Source organism: Poromitra crassiceps (genome assembly GCF_964638095.1).
Source record: "Poromitra crassiceps genome assembly, chromosome: 4".
NCBI classification, from domain to species: Eukaryota; Metazoa; Chordata; class Actinopteri; order Beryciformes; family Melamphaidae; genus Poromitra; species Poromitra crassiceps.
This window is the reverse complement of record NC_139626.1, coordinates 13,703,166-13,720,138: the sequence shown is the minus strand read 5'-3', so window position 1 is coordinate 13,720,138 and position 16,973 is coordinate 13,703,166. Positions and strand designations below refer to the sequence as shown.

Genomic DNA, 16,973 nt, shown 5'->3' with positions numbered 1-16,973 from the left:
AAGTATGAGAAAAGGCAAAGTGATAATAGCATTATTGAGGATGAGGAAGAAAGGATAAGAGAAACGATGGAGGAAAAGAAAAAATTTAATTAAAAATAAAAAAATTAAATCGCATTTTTTTCCTCAACTCCGCAATTTTTGCCAGTTCCCGCAATTTTACCGCAAAAAAAACAAATAAAATGTCGCAAATTGCATCGCAAATTTTGAGAAAAGCAGCCGCAAAATCAAGCATTTATGACTCTGCGAAATCCTGGAGGGACTGAGCAGCTAAACGCATCCCCACCTCACGGGAGCATATTGTAATGATTTATACAGAAATGTAACCGTTTAAAAGTAATATAATTGTCTGGGTAGACGTGGCCTCCCTGTTTTCTAAGTTAAAACAGCCCCGAAATATGGTGGGGATGCAATTCTCGGCGGGGATTCTCGGCACCTGCCGCAGGCGCAAATTAGAGCCGTGCCAAATCATCTGCGCCCCCAAAATGCTAGTGCAAGCGGGATTTGGGCGGTCATAAGCACTAGAATTATTCACAGGTGTGGCCAGGCAATGCCTGGGCATTACATGAATAAAATCAATCAGGTTCCCGTCTCGCAATCGCTGTTTGTGCGAGGCATGCAATATGCTGTAATTCTCTCCATGCGTAATAGAGTGGACTCACTCCTGTCCATTGTCCAACAAGTTTTCTCAATTAATTTCCCTCTTTGTGATGTGATAAAGGTTTCTCAGTGAGTTATAGTTGATTGCCTCACTGAATTATCTGCTACTTTTAGCAGCAGAATTTGATGTCCTGGCATGGCACGTCTGTGCGTAATGACATATCCAAAAGGAATTTTACTCTGCACTGCGCTGCGCAGCACGGAGATTATGGTGCGCTCAAGCGCAGCGGGGTATTTAGCGAGTAAGTAGTGCTTTTAAAAGCTCTTAGTGCAAAGTAATTGCGCGCTGCTGATGATAGGATAATGCCATCTATCCCCACATTTTTGGACTGAAACGCCTGGTTTGACATGTGGCACGCTTATGTCCAGTACAATTATAACAGACATGCGCTTGTGCACGCCCCTTAATTTGCATTGTGCCCGGCGTTAAATGAGCGCAAACGCTAAATTACCGCTTTTGCGAAGATAGGGCCCCAAGACTTATTGATTTCTATTGTCACACACACACACACACACACACACACACACACACACACACACACACACACACACACACACACAGGAAAAGTACACGCATAGTAGTTACTTGTGTAAAAGAGACTGGAAAAGTAGAAGTACTGATTCAACTCAAGTAAAAGTTTAAAAAAAGTACAGGCTCTGAAATGTAATAACGTATGAAAGTATTTCTACCGGCTGTTTCTGTGCAAAGCTAACTTAAACTCGTCTCATATTAATATAATTCTAATACTATTCAACTTAAAAGATCCCCCCCAAACATGTTTTAAGGTATATAAAGACTGATTAATAATTTGTGTGATATTTCCACAAAACAGGTGGACATAAAAGAGAGCGAGACGAGAGAGACAAACGTTACATTGTTTTGTCTGTCGGACATTAAAACTAAAGTAACTAGCCTCTTTTGAAAATGTAAGGTGTAGGAAGTACAGATTTTTGTTTTCAAAAGTAGGGAATAAAAGTGCAAAGTTGTCAGAAAAAGAAATACTCAGTAAAGTACAGATGCCTGAAAAACCTACTTCAGTACAGTAACAAAGTATTTGTACTTAGTTCCTTCCTATGTCTGTACACACACACACACACACACACACACACACACACACACACACACACACATGCGCAGCAAAAAAAAATCTAATTTGAAAGACAATCTACGATACCTCAGCAAAGCGGTCTACTTCACACTGATTTTGCTCGCCTCTTCCAGACATAAGCATGAGTTTATTTTGTAACTCCTTCAGCTCTTCTAATTCATAGGTGCGCATCATGTTTTCCTCATGTCCTTCCTGAATTTGCAGCATCAGGGAAGTCTCTAAATTGAGCTATTGAGAGAAACATAATAGATATGATATGGAGCACATTAGTATGTTTTTAAGTTAATTTTGACCAAGTAATACATACACACATACACACACATAATACAAAACAAGTGCAATAACCTTTAATCCCATGGCACAGTGCTGGCCATTCAGCCTTATGACACCACACCCGCTCGCACCACTCACATCACCTAGCCACTCCCACTTTTGCCAAGTGAATGTGTCCATTTTGAAAAGCATTGTATTTATCTGCCAGTGGGCCAGCATGATAAGAGTAGGCATAATAATGTGTTAATTCCACTACAGGAGAGACTTGATATATGAATGCATATATCACATCGGCAATCGGCCAAAAGAGTTGGAAAATACTGGAATATCGGATATTGGCAAAAAAAAATCCACTATCATGCATCCCTATTTTAACCTTAATATTGATTGATTGGTTTGATCTGCTTGACAGACACTGATGGAGACGGGGCTGACAAAAGCACACACATCTATCTAGCTAACTAAATGAGATGAAATTGCCCTGATAGCTCTACTGATTGCATTGGCAACCTGGGTTAAGGTCACCAGAGTTTTTGGAGTACAATCTGTATGGTGTCCACCCGCTATGCCGACCACCCGCAGTGCGACAGCCCGCAATGCCAACGTTAGGTTTAGGCGTGGGGGGTGGGAGAGGTTAGGTTTAGGGTTAGGGTCTGGGGGAGGTTAGGTTTAGGCGTGGGGGGTGGGAGAGGTTAGGTTTAGGGTTAGGGTCTGCGGGATAGGCATGGGGGGTGGGAGAGGTTGGGTTTAGGAGTGGGGGCTAGGAGAGGTTAGCTCCAGCCGGTCCCCCGACACGCTGCATACCGCCTCGCGGCTATCGGCATTGCGGACTGTCGGCACTGCGGTCTGTCGGCACCATCTGTATAGACAAGATACACTGGAAAACAGCAATGTCTGGTCACCCTACCCCTGGGTCCTACTGCAGTCGTATGCAGTCATCGAATTCTCCCCCATGGACGGGCCACTGGTCCCTCTATGGATCCTTTTCTACAATGTTAACTGAGTGACAGAGTCTATACTGGGGGAGTTAAGGCTAAGGATATATACATCTTCTCTATGTCAATAACTCACGGAAGTAAAATTTCAATCTTATTTATCATACCTTTTTGTGGTTTTGTGCCTTGATGATGTAAATTCCTCTATCATTGATGGATGTAGCCAAGGACAGAGATGAAAGTTCCACGGATCCATGACTTTCCTTGACTGTTTTCAACCACTCCAGATGGCGTGCGGTGTCCCGCTGTAATCACAGACCAAACACACCAGAGGTCAGAGGTCGATCAATGTATAATATGGGAATTCGAACGGGAGAGGTTGCTGGCATTGAAAAATAATCTCACATTTTCTTTGTTTTCTGCAAATGACTAATGAAATACATTGCTGAAATGACTTGTTGAAATTGAAAGGTTAGGCATTTTAGCATGCATGGCAAACTAAGTAACTACTGTAGCTGCCTTCATAAGTTACTCCTTTTACCCAGATGAGGTGTAAAATGTTGATTGAAAAGAATAATGTTGTCGTTTTAGTCGGCAGAGATGCAACAACTGTAACAAAGGATGGAATCTAACCAGCTTCTTTGGTATATTCTTGTCATTTTCAAGTGCTTTCCACAATTTCGTTAGTGACTCGTTGAAGGCTTGGAAGTCAGAGTTGATCTCAAGTCCGTAAAGCACGGAAGAGTAACCAAGGACAGCATCATGGAAACAGGCCACTCGATCCACATCCAGGTCATTTTCTCCAGCAGAGATGGATGCCAGGTCAACAAACACTTTCAGCTCATTGATACCTGCAATGACAGCATTTTGTATCATTCATTGCTGATTGGCTAGTGCTATGTAACGCTTCTGTGTACGTCTTAATAATCAAATTATATTTACCTTCAAGTGCTTCTTTAAGCCACAGGACAAAGTTTTTGCTCAGACTCAGGTCCTGAAGGCATTCCCTGCGATCATCTGTAATGTCCTTAAGAATGTTTTTGGTCTCCATCAAGGTCTTATCAATGTAATTTAGACTCCTCTTCTTAAAGTCAGCTGCATTCTGGGGGGGGGGGGGTGTAAACAAATGACTGAGTATATGATTCTATTTTCAATTCACAAAGCTTTGTAAAAGCACAATGGCCCTCATGCAAGAACATTAGTGTTTTGCTTGCACCTGTGTTTATTCTGTCTTTTCAACACAAAATGGCCCCCGTGAAAAGGGTCTATTGCAATGATCTGGTTAAGCCAAACCAGATCAAGGGACAGATCCTGGATCTGCTGGTGATGTGACATTCGCGAACGATCCTAATCTATTGAACGGCTCTATGCTGTGAACGAAGGGAACCGAGTCCTACTTGAGAGCCGTTCATTTTAATGTTGTGCCTAAATTTCACTGCCTGCCGCTCCCCACCACACACACAGGTTAGACCTCCCTCCCTCCCTCTGCTAGCCCACTGAGCAGGGAGGATAAGGTGCGCTCGTTAATTGCTACCGGCGCATGCTGTAACTGGCCTGGGTGGGCGGACTCAGCTTAATATCAAAACGGGCTACGCCGTGGAGTGCATCTGCTGACTTTCTGAGCAACGAAGTGTTGCATGAATTGCATTCAAGGAAAGCCAACTTTATTTACACAACACATTTCATAGAAGAAGTAAATTCACTGACTAAGCGCAGATGGATATGGTGTCACCTTGTGTCATGTTTACAATGCAGATCATTTACATTAGGTCTGGACATACTATGAGTAATTTAATGCTGCTGCAGTCCACAGATGCTAAATGAAATAGTGGTGGGTCTAAGATCAAATCTGATCCAAATCGTACCGTATCATTATCCTAGTGATTTTGCAGATAAACAGTAGGCTAGTGGCCCTAAAAAAGAAAAAAGGAAAAAAAAAGGAACGAGGCTCTGCTATTTTGAACGGCTCTCAGAAAGGAACGGAGCCATAAGATCCGGCTCCCTTCAAAGAGTCGTAATTCCCATCACTAAGATCTGCTTATCCTACATTCGTGGTATGGGCCCCTGGTCCAGCGCTTTTATCTCTGTTACAGCCCCCTACAAGCTGAGTATATGAACTTGCTGTAATGTTCGTTAACAGTATATCAGAATACATTCGCCTCTGTAACCTCACAATAAGTATTCTGTGTGTTATGGAACGCATGCGAGAACCAGGTGTGTGGAACAGGAACCAAACAGAATCTGTTAAACAACTACAGATAGACAGACAAAAGGGAAACAGTTAAATTGGAGAATGTCAACTACATGTATAGCTGTTGCAATGTTCTGTTCTCTGTAGGTGGAGTATCCAAATAAATTGTTACCATAGAAGATTTTTCTGTTTCACCGCCCTCTACTTTCCGAAAATACTGTATTTCCAAAAAGAGGAGAGCGTCTCTGGGAAATTCTGCCTTCTCTGTCCATAATCAATAATAAACGTACAACATTACCACCATGCAGAGGCCCATACCACGAATGATCTGGTTTGGCTTAACCAGATCATTGCAATCTAGCTAACCCATACCATGACTCTGGTTTTCAACTTGGTAAATTGATCCAGGTTTTTCTAATCCTGCTGAGAGCGCGTGCACATGAAAATGCTTGTGCACACGAAAGAGGCGTGGTTTTTAACAACTATTTAATCACAATGCAATATGGACTGCTCCAGCTTCTACAGCGCCAGACACCTATTTCCTCATTCATTCAAAGTGCAAATCAAAGTGAAGCTTTACTGTATGTCAGAATCAAAATCCGCGTTGGATATTATTAGTCTGTTCCCGAATGACTGTCTAAAGTTACCACTTTTATTCACATCAGTCATTTCTTTGAAGAGCGGTTTCTGCCTCCACATAGTCCTACAGCAGCTCAATACCCTCTCAATAAACTCAATAAAACCTGCATGTCTTTTTTGCGAGTGGAAGTAATGTGTAATCTATCTTAGTCTAAATTTCGTATTTAGACCATTTAGGCTCAATGAATAATAATGATCTCATGATGTGTTTGGTCGCACTGATGGAATAATTCCTATAATAGGCTATCAATAAAAATAATAATAATGCTAATAAAATAAAGGCTGCTGAACTGAATCGACACGGTGCAGGCATATATTTCATTGATAGCCTATATAAATAAATAGATAGCCTAAATAGCCTATTTTGTGGTCACATATATTGACAGCAGAGTCGCATATCTCCGTATTTCATTGACTATGCTGGAAATAATATGAAGTTCAATCACATCATACAGGCCAAAAGCAACACAGTGCAATGCAGGAGTAGATATGAATAATCTGTGTGCAGGCGAGCCGATCCCACATCAAATTGCTTAGATGTAGTGGGCTATTCTGGCATGTATGACCATGTCCAACCCAACGTCAGCCTCAGCTCCATTGCGCACACGGCACCTTAGTGCGCTTTGGAGACGTTTATGTAACCTTTTTATGCCGGTTTAGTGATATTTCTCCACACACCGTTCAGCTGCAATCGATCGGCGGGTTCAAACCTACTATCTAGCCTACTTGGGAGCATAAAAATGAATAAATATAAAAACATAATTCAAAGTGGTAAGGCTTAATTTAATTATGTAGCCTGCAACAAGTGCAAGGCTTCAGTCCTCGATTAATTCAAGAGGAGACTTTTTTTTCTTCTTCTTTTTTCATTTGAATGCAATCTATTTTTCATATGGGGATCCTATATGAATGGCGACTCGCTGTTTCCAGAGAGCTGATTGGTAAGGTAAGGTGAGTCTTTCATGGGTTTTGATATGATCCTCTGAACTTAACCTGCTACAGAGCAGGTTAGCCATAGAGGATAAGTTGTTATGGTGATCTATCTCGGTAAGAAGTTAACTAGCGTTGTAGCATGGCAAACCTAGGGTTAAACCAACCTGGAGTTACCTCGCTAAGCCACTAGTCTTGCTTCGTGGTATAGGCCTCAGGTCAACAGGTTTAAATGTCATGTGCAGTACTGTTTCACAACTCACCATTTCTAGCAATTTCTGCAGTACTTTGAAGTCTCCATCTGGACATATCGTCTCCTTGATAGTCATGATGATCCCGGCAGATTCCACTGCAAGATGAAGATCGTGGTATTGTTCGATCTGCAGGATCCTCCACCTGATCCATCTTTTGTTATCAGATGGATTGATCCTGCACATGATCTCCAAATCTTTCGCCATGTCACCATAGCTTCCTTTGTAGACCTCAAAGATGCTGTCTACTTCGTCGAGTGATAGATCTCCACTCCTCAAGGCATTATAGAGCCCAGTGTAGTTGTTGTAGCAGCTCTGGAATATTTTGCTGTAGATCAGATCTAGAGTGTAGATTTCTTCATTTCCGTAGAGCTGCTCTGTGTCTTCTGTGTCCGGTTGGTCTCTTAAAAGCTCATCCATTTGGTTTGCCCAGCACATTTGGAAGATTAAGCTCTCCTTAATGGAATGTAATTCAGATGCCATCTGTCGTGTCTCGTCACTAAGGTTGAAGTACGTGACCAACCCAGTTACAGCAGAGGTCTGTCCGTCAAGTCTGTTGACCTCCATGAACTCATCCAGGGTCATCATCTCAATGTTATTTTGAAGTTTTTTGTCCAACCCCTTTAAGTCAACTGTGGATCAAAATGACGTTAAGAAAAATATAGTGAGAACACACACATCAAAATCATTCAAGAAATAAACATAATTCTTATAGGCATGGTTTTGGGAGAAAAAAGAAAAAAAGAGAAAATAATAAAACAACCAATTCGCAGTTAGATGCCTCCACCATCAAGTCAAGTTGCATTCTACGACCCATATCATCTGCATTTCCTCACAGTGGTGTCGCTGTGCAAAATAGCGCCAGGCGCAATTGGAGGCCCAAGTCCTCTCCGTGGCTCGCAAAATGCCTCTTGCACGCTGCACAAAGCTAAAATGGGCTGGCTTATGTAGCAGAAATATTGAGATGTGCGTTTTGGGCATTAAATGAACTCAACCAATCAGAGTGTCATCTCTCATTCCCTTTAACTCATTGAGTGCCAGCCACTTTTGGAAAACGGATGCTCCCAGTGCCAGAGTTTCAGAGCGTTTTCAGTGATTTCTCGAGGCCCACAGAATATTGTGTGATATTACTATGTAAACACCGAACACGCCCAAAGAACGATGAGACTCTCTTCTATCATCAGTAAAAAAAAGTTTATTGATATCATTTTCCGTTCTTTAGTTATCAGCCGGAGAAGATAGGTTGATTTCACCAAAAACAGACGTTTCCATCTAGAAGCTGAGATAATGAGCCTTTTGTGAAATGAAGCATTTCAAGCAAATCACTGACTCTGAAGCTAATATTTTCTGACCTGAAACATCTGAACAGCAATTTCCTTCAATAAAACAGCACCCCCACCCCCCTCAACTCCAAACTCCTCCTCCGTGGGAGTGTCTCTGGTGGCTCTGCTCGCTCTGCTGCGTGTGTCAGGCGAGTCTCTGCTGCCTGCTATGGCAGGCTCTGCTGCCTGCGGATCCACGTTCGGATGGCGGCCGCTCGTCGGGGGAGTCTGGATCGGGCTCGCTGAGTTCGTCTGCGTTTCTGGGGTTTCGGTTGTGAGCTGGGATGAAGCTGCGTCCGATTCTAGGCTTTCTGCTGCGCGTTTCAAAGTGCGCTGCACCCAGAGTCTATTTTCGCAGCGCTCCGCCTTGTGCGCCGGCTCCCAGCGCGACACCGAAAAGCCAAACCATTCTCATGAGAATGGTTTGGCTTTGGTTTTCTTTTCTGGCGGCTAATCGTGTGGAGAAACTATCGCAGCAGAGACAGAGGGGCTCAGTTGTGGGAGCGGATTGGCTGCTGTTCGCAGCTAACGTTAGCTCCAGCCAGAGCAATCTGTGCCGCTCTGGCTCATGCATCGGTTTCTCTTTCATCACGGCTTTTTCTGCTGTTTTTCCTCAACTTTCTCTAATCTGGAGAGCACTGTCGCCACCTAATGGGTCCGTAAAATAGGTTATACACCTTCAATAGCTCCAATATTTTTTACAGGAGATGCATGAGGCTTTGATCCACGTCCCACCGCCAAAAAACGCATTTGCCGTCTTTAGACGTCATTGGCACTCTACGTTACTATTTTATTTGACGTCGTTCGACGTCATTGGCACTCAATGAGTTAAGAGTGGCTGCGCTTGGAACTTGACGCATTGCTATTCCAAATCAATATAAGTAATGTGATTATTCGATCAAATTAAAGGATTTTGGTGTCTGCAAATCCAAGACCTGAGATTGTATTCTCAGCTACAATGGTAAGCAAAACATTATGTCACAGTGAAATTGACCTTTGAACTTTTGGAGATAAAATGTAATTTTATCCAATAGGACATTTGTGTGAAATTATGTCATAATTAGTGTATGAATTATTGAGTTATGGGGGGGGGAGAGAGAGAGAGAAAAAAAACATCTTTGCCTTTGACCACCAAAATCAAATTCTGTCAGGACAAAAAAATAACTTTATAGCTATCATATTCAATATTCATAAATTGGCGGTATGGCTCTGTTCTAGGAGGAGAGCAGCAGCAGCTTCTGGGAGCTCCCTGCCCTTCCATGCGCTTACATGGAAAGCCTAAGGCAGAAAGAGCAGCAGCAAAGACCCCCAGGTACAGAACAGAACAAACAACAATGACAACAGAAATGCCATTGTTTAAGTCAGACACAGCATGAAAGGAGGAGCTGGGGTGGAGGTGGGTTGCAAACGGCTTGCAGAGAAGTCGAAAAAAGAAGGAATGGGATGGACATACAGATGACCCGAAAACATAATGCCTCCGGCCATGGCTATCGCCGGTAGAGGCATAAAATGTTTTAAACATAATTTCACTCTCACAATGTGCAAAGGCTACTTACCTCTGACATGTTTTGGAAGCTCCTGGCAGATCTGTAGAAGACCCTTGACCAGCTCCTTATCAGTGCGGACAGCTTCTGCTTCCTCTTTTCTTAGTTTCAGTAATCTTCTCATGTTTTTGTCATCTTTACAACGACCATCATCACACAAGCCATCTAGGATGAAAAAAGATAAATAATTACAAAATCCTCATCACCATCATAAGACATATTTGTATAGCACTTTTCTAGATAATATTCAAAGATGCTTGACAATGTACATAGTAAACAAAATACGAAACACATAACAGACAATATCAATGAATAAGACAGAATAGAACATATCACAGGGAGAAAGAGAAGACAGTTAAAAATATAGCCTCAATCGGCCATGAAAGAGGTTTAAGCCTCTAGGACTAGGTGGTCTCCCATCCAAGGACTAACCACAGCCAAACCTGCTTAGGTAAGGTGTACCTAAGCAGTGTATCAGAAGAGATGTACCTAATAAAGTGGCTGGTGAGCAAAGTTTCCTGCCCCCCTGCATGTTTTGACGGACTTCTGAATTGACCATTGCAGTGAAGCAAACGTAAACGTAAATATGTATATAAACAATATATATATACATATATAAAATATATAACAAAAGTTTATGTTAAGTTTCTAAAAATCTCATTTTTAAAACAACGCATTTACGCTTCCAAAGTCATAAAAGTGGTCCACGTACTGTATGTGCAGATTATCCTGCTGGACACAAATTACCACGCCCATAAACTTTTGTTAACCACACACCTTATTTCATGCATTTAATCGAAATCCCCATTCTAAAATCCGATAGCCTTTTTCCCTTACGAACCGAAGTGCTACTTGTGGACTCATTCCTGCGGTACTCTATTTGTGTAGATTGGAGTAGTTTTAAGAAGTATAAGAAGATGATTGAGGACAAGGAGGAGGAGGAGGAACAGTCAGCACTAAATTCAACAAAGCTGGAAACAGGCAAAAGGGTTAAACATTTCACTTCATCTTGAACTGGATCCTAGTCCACCTGAACTAGTTGACAAAACTGGTGCCAGGAGCTAAATATAGAACTATTCAGCTTACTGACCCGACAAAGAATACTGAGTCATATTTACCTATCTTCAGAAACTCCACAAATTGACGGTCATTCTGGAGGATTTGGTTTAGAATTTTAATTTGGATGTTGCCATTTAGGAACTTCTCTGACACAGATTTGAATGCTGAACTCGCCACAGTCATTCTGAGTTGAGCATCATCCACCAAGTTGTCCATCAGTTTTTGTCTTGCACCTGGAAAACAAGCGATGTGCAAAGATGAACAAAACGTTTCAACTACGAGGCAATATCAGAGTAGAACAGTAGTAGAAATATACTATAGATGTGTAGGGTGAGGCAGGGCTAGTGGTATACAAAGTCATCCAAACAAAATCAAATTTTAAACATATACCTGTGTGTGTGTGTGTGTGTGTGTGTGTGTGTGTGTGTGTGTGTGTGTGTGTGTGTGTGTGTGTTCCCTGAACCTTTGTTACATGTCACCTCCTCTCTACCAGTCTTTCTCTGTCTAATAAAGGTCTAATAAAGGTGAAAATGCCCCCCCACATATATATATATATATATATATATATATATATATATATATATATATATATATATATATATAGCACCTGGAGGATATATAGCACGCGCACCCACAGGCAGAAACATAATTGGGTGCCTATGGTCATGATCATTAAGTTAAAAAAATAAAAAACTGATTATTTTGTCTGTCTTCCTGCTCAAGCCATATACTGTAGCTCTCTCACTCTCTCCCTCTCTTTCTCTCATTGACTGAAACTTAATTTCTCTGTCGTTTCCATCCTGTGGATTGATACAATGGAGAAAATACATTTACGGCCGAAAGTTCTATTTACAACCACCAAAAGCAAACTGAACCGACGTGATGTGTTTTAATTATCTAGCCTCCGCTCCATTCAGTACCAGGTACAGCTGCAGCACCATGCTGCCATATGCAAGCCTAAACGTCGGCTATCTGTTTTGAAAATAACTCGCTAACTGAAATAACAGCATGTTTCTATATAGGGTACATAAAACTTAAACAGGGGGGAGAAACGCAACTTAGTCTATGGAATACAGTATATAGTAGATGAACATTTGCACCTGTCATTTGGAAGATAGCTTTGGCCATGGGCCAGTTTAGAAGGTACTCCATCACAAACTCCTCTCCTTCAACGTAGAGTCCATTGGCATCAGTGGGCCATGACTTCAGTACAATCGCAGACATCAGTTTCCCAAACTTGCTTATATCATGTTTGTTCAACAGAGCAGAGACAGATTTCCCAGATTTATCCTAAACAGAAAAATGATGAAATAGGAGACATGACGAATGAATCAAAATCATTTCCTTGTTCAGTCTGACACATCTGATGCAACGACTGAGCTGCTAGCTCATACATTGTTAACAAACCTGCTGAACAAACTGAACAAATTAATCACTTATATTTATATTGTCTTTTGAGCAAAAGTTAGCCCTGCTTGCCTGCCTGAACGGTTCATTCAGTCCGATATACATGGAGCAACTGGGCTGTTGACGCATACACCAGCAACTGAACTGTAGTATGAACTCAACAAATTGTACAGTATTGTGCTCCATGGTGTTGTATGCTTTTTTTTTAATGAACAACAACGTTTTAGAATTTGTACGTGTTGCAATTTAAGTTCATTCTTTTGAGAGTCAGGCTGCCATTTCCTAAGCAGATAACATTCATTGTCCCTAACACTTGTTTTGTGTTTACAAGCACGTCAGCATGCACAGTATAGAGCGCCACCCGATCTACTATGAATCACCTCATTGAAGGGAAAGGAATTGCTTCAAAATGTCCCCATTCTATGGGGTGGAGTTGTACAATCTCTACAACCCAGTTCCTCTGGGTTGTAGAGATTACTTGCAAAACCCCATTCAATGGATAAACCTGAGGTCTCCGAGGCCTGGGTGGGCCGCAGGACCCTGTGGAGGTCCTGGGGTCGCTTCGGGGGGTCTGCGGGCCGAACGGAGGGTCTGGGGGCCGAACGGAGGGTTCGAGACCCTCGGGGGTCGTCTCCGGAGACCCCTCCGAGCCTCTCCCATGCCCCATGCCTAATCCTAACCCAGACCCTAACCTCTCCCACCCCCATGCCTAAACCTAACCTCTCCCATCCCCCATGCCTAAACCTAACCTCTCCCACCCCTAACCCTAACCTCTCCCACCCCCCATGCCTAAACCTAACCTCTCCCACCCCCCATGCCTAAACCTAACCTCTCCCACCCCTAACCCTAAACCTAACCTCTCCCACCCCCCATGCCTAAACCTAACCTCTCCCACCCCTAACCCTAACCTCTCCCATCCCCCATGCCTAAACCTAAGGACACAGGGGTCCAAGCAGAACCTCCCCATGCCTGCAGAGGTGGGCAGGGTGGTTGAGAGAAGAGCCAATGGAGAATCCTATCCATTAAATGAGGTTTTGCAAGTAATCTGTACAACCCCTGAATCCTACCCATTAAATGGGGTTTTGCAAGTAATCTGTACAACCCCAGGGAAACTGGGTTGTAGAGATTGTACAACTCCACCCCATCGAATGGGGACATTTTGAAGCAATTCCTTTCCATTGAATGAGGCGCAGTCGAACCAGACACTGTTTCAATTTTTATTAAGTCGCCATGTTGAATTTGTGCTGGAGTGTTCATAAAAAAAATTACCTGACAAACAGCAGCAACTGCCTCTAAGGCACATTTCTCTACCGAGTTGGATAACAAAGGTTTTGTCTTGCTCAGTTCTTCCATATTGGCACAGTAGATTCCAATTTGAGCCATTGGAGTTTCCTAGAACACAATAATCCATATGCTCTTAATAGTTTGGAGGTAGAATGTGCACATTTAAGGCATGTTCAGACGAGCACAAGCCCATCTTACCTTTTTGAGTTTTCCTTCAAAGTCATCTTTGAAGGTGTTTCTCCAGGTGAGGTCATTGTGATTGAAGGAGAATGAGATTAACTTATCCCATACCTAAAGTGCACAAAGATGTTCAATAGTTTGTTTTCCACAGAAGGTCTAAGTAGGAATTGTCAAAGCTTGAGCCACATCAAAACTCCAATATGAGATCAAAAACGCTATTTTATATGTGCAACAAGACAATTATTCATTACTGTCAAAAGTCTTACCTCAATTTCATTTGCTGAGGCAAACTGTGTGTCAGACCATACATTCAGCAATTCGTTTTTGAATGTTTTTCTCCGCCATTCCTTCATTGTTTTCAACGATTCCCCAATTGCCTCTTCACGGACTTTCTCTCTTGACTGGAATAACAATAATAAAAAAAATTATGGACAGCTCAATATTTAGAATGTTAACTGATTATTATTCATCACCAAACACTTGTTTTTGATGAAAACATTTTACATTTGTCATTTGATTTTGTAAATCTTGGTTAGAATTTAAAGCATTCCTCACTAAAAATCAATTGTGCCTTGCTTTCACTGAGGAATGTTGTTTATGGGAAGATGTCTAGAGACATTTTTCTGACAACATGTCAAATTTTTGGTGGAGAAAAATAACCAATAATGACCAATTCACAATATCTATAGGTATCGATTTAGGTTGTACTAATTCTTTTCTGTACACAATATACTGTTGGAACAAGTATGGAGCTATGGCTGTGGTCCAAATCATCTAAAGCAGTAAAAGCACCTCACTATATGCTTTGGTATGAGGGTAGGCTGTCAAACAGACTGTCTGAACTGATGGGCCTCACCTGGGAATTAGCACAGTCATATTCCCCGGAAATCAGACAGACCAGATCAAGGAAGTGAAGTGGCATTTCATAGCGGTCTGAGTCTGTCGTGTGGCGACAGATGATACTAAGGAGTTTCACTGCAGCTTTTAAGCAAAACTCTCCATAGTTGTCGTCATATCTACAAAAAAGAAATGACATTATCTCAAGTGTTTTTGCAAAAACAATCACCAATTTGAAATGGTTGAAATTAGTATAGATATACCGAATCAGTGGTAGATTTAGTAGGGTTTTATTTTACCTGTCTTTGTGATGATTTTCTCTTTTGATAAGAAACAATACCAACTCTTTTACAGCCTGTAAAAGAAATCAGAACACCACAAGAGCACTTCAAAATATGTAGTGTTGCCAGTTCAACAGGGGAGAGATATGCTTTCCCAAGTTACCACTTAAAAAAAGACTAGGATTCAAGCAAGTTGTACAAGTTGGGTTGACAAGGATACGTACCACATAGTTGCAGTAAGTGATTCCAGATTTGAGATTGAACAGCATGTGATGAAGAATGTCCAAGATCTCTACCCGCACACTGGATATGAAGCTCATTAGATCATCCAGACTCAACAGAGACATCCAGGAGTGCACAAGTAGACGATCAATGTCTGCCAAGTGTGCATTCTCTTTCATCATCTTTATCAGACTCCTAATTCAGAGTCAGGTCGATTTGTGTAAGGAAAAGTAACAAAATAAGTAAATAAATAAGTGTTTAATACTCTGAAAGGCTACTTGATGATCAAACTGCACACTGCATTCAAAGCTGCACTGTGCAAGATTGTCATGTACAAACGGTAAAAATACACCCATCTTTTCCATTTAAATCAAGAAGTGGGGCTGCAACAGAAAATATCATCCCTCACTATTTGAGACATTGCATCGCATCACATCCTATTGGCACTTGCCTCACTAAACACACAGAGCTGGACTCTTAGATCTTTTGCTCTTGTCCCTTTTGTACCCTATCCTTTGGTAGAAAGCACCACAGACTGGCTGATAAGTAGCATTCTGTGTGCACTTTGCTGTTGACACATTACAGAATTCATGGATATTGAAGTCCAAACAGTTGTCTCTTGCTGTTCTTTAGGGCTGCCAGTGAGTACAGTTGCTTAGTGCAACTTTAAATGCATTATCTTTTGACAATTTGTCTGTTATACATATTTCAAAAAGGTTCCCCATGTGTCCACGTCTGTCAAATAAATAAATAGCTAAATAAATATTTGTTTTTGTGTTATTTTCTCATCCAGAATCCCTTTTTTTGTGACATACCTAGCATTATGGTCCCTGTAGACATCTGCTCCTTTGCGTCCTTTACTTCCTGTCCAGGAGTCAAACTGTGGATTCAGGACAGGTGGAACTGGCTCAAACGGCTTGCTGTCTCCTCTCAGTAGATGAATCAGAGGGATGACCAAGACCCACTTCTCAATGTTGCCTTGTCTAGCGTAGTTACAAAGCATCTCAACTGCATCTGCAACACTACAGCAGTGGAGGAATCAGTGTTTAGCTCAAGATGTTTACACAAATAAAGTATAAAAACAGACGATTAAAAAATTTGGCGGAGATTCAGAGGGAGTGGACTGAGGCTGGAGTCAGTCATAACCATGGAGTACAATATAACCAATGGCGCGGGAAGCCCGGTGCACCCCCTGGTGGCAAGAGATGACATTTTCGAAATTGTTGAATTTGGCTCGAGTACTGTGTTTCTTTAGAGGAGAATTTAGTTTTTTTTTTACCTGGAGCCCTCTCCTCACATTAATTATTATCTGACGACTCACCCAATGTTCTCCGCAGCGTTTTTGAGCGTCCTCGTCAAGTCCCGCGAGACTTTCCTGCCGGCTGGCCTGTGTACTGACTTGACGAGAGTTGGTGACACTGACCCCGAATGAGGAAATGAGATCCCTGCTAAAGACTACTGGAAATGGCCCGGGGGAGATTAGCAGTCTGATGTTTCTTTAGACGCATTCTCCCCCACCTGCCCCACCCCCGTCCCGACACCGGGTCTCGCCCCTGTGATCTCCTTGGAAGTAGCCGATGGCATGGGCACGAATGCCGCACCATCGTCCTACGCGAGACCATCGTTATCCAGCAGGATCTCTGCTTGGAAGCAGCTGTGCGCCCCTACCCCGTGTTTGCTTCGCACCATCCGGAGGGGCTATGCGCTGCAGTTCACGGGGCCCCCACCCGCCTTCGACGGGATCCGTGCGCTCAACAGGAACGAGGGCTCCGCGACTATGCTTCAGGAGGAGGTCTCTACCCTCCTGGCCAAGGGGGCGATACACCTGGTATCAACAGTGCGAAATCGTGCTGCT

At 42.4% G+C, this 16,973-nt stretch overlaps 1 protein-coding gene across 1 annotated transcript in view; it reads right to left on the bottom strand.

Annotated features, from left to right (window-relative positions):
• Positions 1–16,702, bottom strand: part of LOC310774867 (E3 ubiquitin-protein ligase rnf213-alpha-like) — a gene marked incomplete at its 5' end in the record, with an annotated part of 75,987 nt that extends 59,285 nt beyond the window's left edge. Inside the window, 13 exon segments of the mRNA XM_083634992.1 lie at positions 1,833–1,994; positions 3,142–3,279; positions 3,608–3,825; positions 3,917–4,076; positions 6,995–7,614; positions 9,861–10,013; positions 10,967–11,140; positions 12,008–12,197; positions 13,584–13,706; positions 13,797–13,889; positions 15,121–15,313; positions 15,934–16,140; positions 16,623–16,702. Coding sequence (XP_083491118.1) covers positions 1,833–1,994; positions 3,142–3,279; positions 3,608–3,825; positions 3,917–4,076; positions 6,995–7,614; positions 9,861–10,013; positions 10,967–11,140; positions 12,008–12,197; positions 13,584–13,706; positions 13,797–13,889; positions 15,121–15,313; positions 15,934–16,140; positions 16,623–16,702 — 2,511 coding nt within the window.
• Between the last annotated feature and the right edge of the window lie 271 nt (positions 16,703–16,973).